Raw genomic sequence first — 3,188 nt, 5'->3', positions numbered from 1 at the left:
TGGAGTGCAATGGCGTGATCTCAGCTCACCGCAACCTCTGCCTCCTGGGTTCAGGCAATTCTCCTGCCTCAGCCTCCTGAGTAGCTGGGATTACAGGCACGTGCCACCATGCCCAGCTGATTTTTTGTATTTTTAGTAGAGACGGGGTTTCACTGTGTTGACCAGGATGGTCTCGATCTCTTGACCTCGTGATCCACCCGCCTCGGCCTCTCAAAGTGCTGGGATTACAGGCTTGAGCCACCGCGCCCGGCCACACCACCTTTTCTTTATCCATTCATCCGTTGATGGAAACTTAGGTTGATTTCATATCTTTGCCACTGTGAATATTTCTGGAATGAACATAGGAGTACAGCTACCTCTTCAACATGCTGATTTCACTTTCTTCGAATATGTACCCAGAAGAGGGTTGCTGGATCGCATGGTAGTTCTTTTTGTAATTTTTTGAGGAACTTTGATTTTCCCACACGATTGGTGATTAGTGATGAAAAAGACTTGTCTTTTTTGAGAAATGTCTATTTGGAATCTTTTTTTTTTTTTGTCTAGAGTCAGGATCTTATTCTGTCTCCCAGGCTGGTGTGCAGTGGCATGATCATGGCTCACTCTAGCCTTGAATTCCTTGGTACAAGCAACCCTCCTGCCTCAGCCTCCTGAGTAGCTGGAATTACAGGTGCACACCACCACTTCCAGCTGATTTATTTTTTTAACCTTTATTTATAGAGATCTGGTCTTGCTATGTTGCCCAGGCTGGTCTCCAACCCCTGGCTTCAAGCAATCCTGCTGCTTCTGCCTCCCAAGGTGCTGAGATTACAGGTGTGAGCCACCATGCCCTGCCTCTTTGCCTACTTATTTTATTTTTTTATTTTTTTGAGATGGAGCCTTACTTCATCACCCAGGCTGGAGTGCAGTGGCATAATCTTGGTTTACTGCAACCTCCGCCTCTCAGGTTCAAGCAATTCTCATGCCTCAGCCTCCCGAGTAGCTGAGATTACAGACATACACCACCGCGTCCAGCTACTTTTTTTGTATTTTTTAGTAGAGACGGGGTTTCACCATGTTGACCAGGCTAGTCTTGAACTCCAGACGTCAGATGATCCACCTGCCTCAGCCTCTCAAAGTGTTGGGATTACAGGCATGAGCCACCATGCCCAGCCTTTGCCCATTTTTTAATTGAGTTATTTGCTTTCTTGTTACTGAGCTATTTGAGTTCACATGTTTTGGAATATTAACTCCTTTTCTGATGTATGGCTTACAAATATTTTCTCCTGTTCTGTATGTCATCTCTGTTGACTGTTGCCGTTGCTGTGCAGAAGGTTTTTGGTTTGATGCAACCTCATTTGTCTATTTTTGCTTTTGTTGCCTGTGCTTTCTGGGTCATATCCAAAAAGCCAAAGCCCAGACCAGTGTCACTAAGTCTCTTTTTCTTTTTTTTTTCTGTGGCAGAGTCTCAATCTGTCGCCCAGGCTGGAGTGCAGTGGCTCAATCATGGCTCACAGCAGCCTTGACCTCCTGGGCTCAGGTGATTCTCCCACCTTACCCTCCTGAGTAGCTAGGACTACAGATGCGGGCCACCACACCTGGCTAATTTTTTGAATGTTTAGTTCAGAAGGAGTTTCATCATGTTGTTCAAGGTGGCCTCAAACTTCTGGGCTTAAGCAATCTGCCTGCCTCCGCCTCCCAAAGTGCTGGGATTACAGGTGTGAGCCACTATGCCTGGCCTTTTTTTTTGGTTCAAGATTGCTTTGGCTGTTTGAGGCCTTTTGTGGTTCTATATTAAAATTGTTTTTTCTATTTCTGAGAAAAATGTCATTGGAATTTTAATAGGATTGCACTGAATCTGTAAATTGCTTTGGATAATATGGACATTTTAATAATATTAATTCTTCCAAAGCACCCTTCATTTTTTTTTTTTTTTTTGAGATAGAGTTTTGCTCTTGTCGTTCAGGCTGGAGGGCAATGGCATGGTCTCAGCTCACCACAGCCTCTGCTTCCTAGGTTCAAACAATTCTCCTGCCTCAGCCTCCCAAGTAGCTGAGATTATAGGCCTGTGCCACCACGCCTGCTAATTTTTGCATTTTTAGTAGAAACTAGGTTTCACCATGTTGACCCGCTGGTCTGAAACTCCTGACCTCAGGTGATCCGCGTGCTTCCGCCTCCCAAAGTGCTGGGATTACAGGCATGAGCCACTATGCCTGGCCTGGAAGCAGAAGAGTTCTAGAAAGAGTAGGGAAAGGCCTTGACCTGGGCCTGAAGGCTGAGCCTCTGTGGCAGCCTCGGTCATGGACTTCCATGACAAATCCTATTCCCAGAACACTGGCTCTGGACCCTGCAGTCCCTTTCCACAGGCTCCCATATTGCCCTATTCAGCCCCTGGCCCTCCGTGAGGCTTCTGCTTCCCATAAATTTCTCATCCCCTTTCCTTTCCTCTCTCACCCAAGGAGCCTGCTGCAGGCCTGGGAGCGGCAGCGGCAGGAGGAGCGGCAGCGGGCTGAGCTGCGGCGGGCCCGCACACAGCATGTACAGCGGCAGGTGGCCCGCTGCCTGGCGGCCTATGCGCCCAGAGGGAGCCGGGGGCCCGGGACGGCCCAGCGCAAGCTGGAGGAGCTGAGGTAGAGAGCCTGGGCTTTGGGGGGCCTGGTGGGGAGAGGGCAGGGAGGCCATGCCAGGTCTCAGTCTACAGGACCGAGGAGCACCAGCCCTCGCCTTCCCCAGGGCTGGCCAGGCCACTTCGCCGTGTTTACAGATGAGGACACTGAGGCATGGGGAGAAGGGGCCTGTCGAAGGCAACCAGTTAATATAATGACAATCTCTGCTGCTGTTGAATACTCAAGGTTAAAATATTCTACATCTATGATCATACCTTCAAATCTTCATTTCCTGATTTCCAATGCCAGGCACACTTGTTATAAAATTTCACAGAGGGCCGGGCGCGGTGGCTCACGCCTGTAATCCCACCACTGTGGGAGGCCGAGGCGGGTGGATCACGAGGTCAAGAGATCGAGACCATCCTGGTCAACACGGTGAAACCCCGTCTCTACTAAAAATACAAAAAATTAGCTGGGCATGGTGGCGCGTACCTGTAATCCCAGCTACTCAGGAGGCTGAGGCAGGAGAATTGCCTGAATCCAGGAGGCGGAGGTTGCGGTGAGCCGAGATCGCGCCATTGCACTCCAGCCTGGGTAACAAGAGCG

At 49.4% G+C, this 3,188-nt stretch overlaps 1 protein-coding gene across 1 annotated transcript in view; it reads left to right on the top strand.

The window, feature by feature from the left end:
* The window catches only part of LOC108310377 (testis specific 10 interacting protein), a 14,887-nt gene that overhangs the window by 6,132 nt on the left and 5,567 nt on the right, over positions 1–3,188 (top strand). The window contains exon 5 of the mRNA XM_017537404.2: positions 2,436–2,606. Coding sequence (XP_017392893.1) covers positions 2,436–2,606 — 171 coding nt within the window. The remainder of the gene's footprint in view (positions 1–2,435; positions 2,607–3,188) is intronic.

The sequence above is a fragment of the Cebus imitator genome, unplaced genomic scaffold (assembly GCF_001604975.1).
Source record: "Cebus imitator isolate Cc_AM_T3 unplaced genomic scaffold, Cebus_imitator-1.0 Scaffold102, whole genome shotgun sequence".
NCBI lineage: Eukaryota > Metazoa > Chordata > Mammalia > Primates > Cebidae > Cebus > Cebus imitator.
The sequence above is the reverse complement of the archived record's forward strand: the minus strand, read 5'-3'. Positions and strand labels throughout refer to the sequence as shown.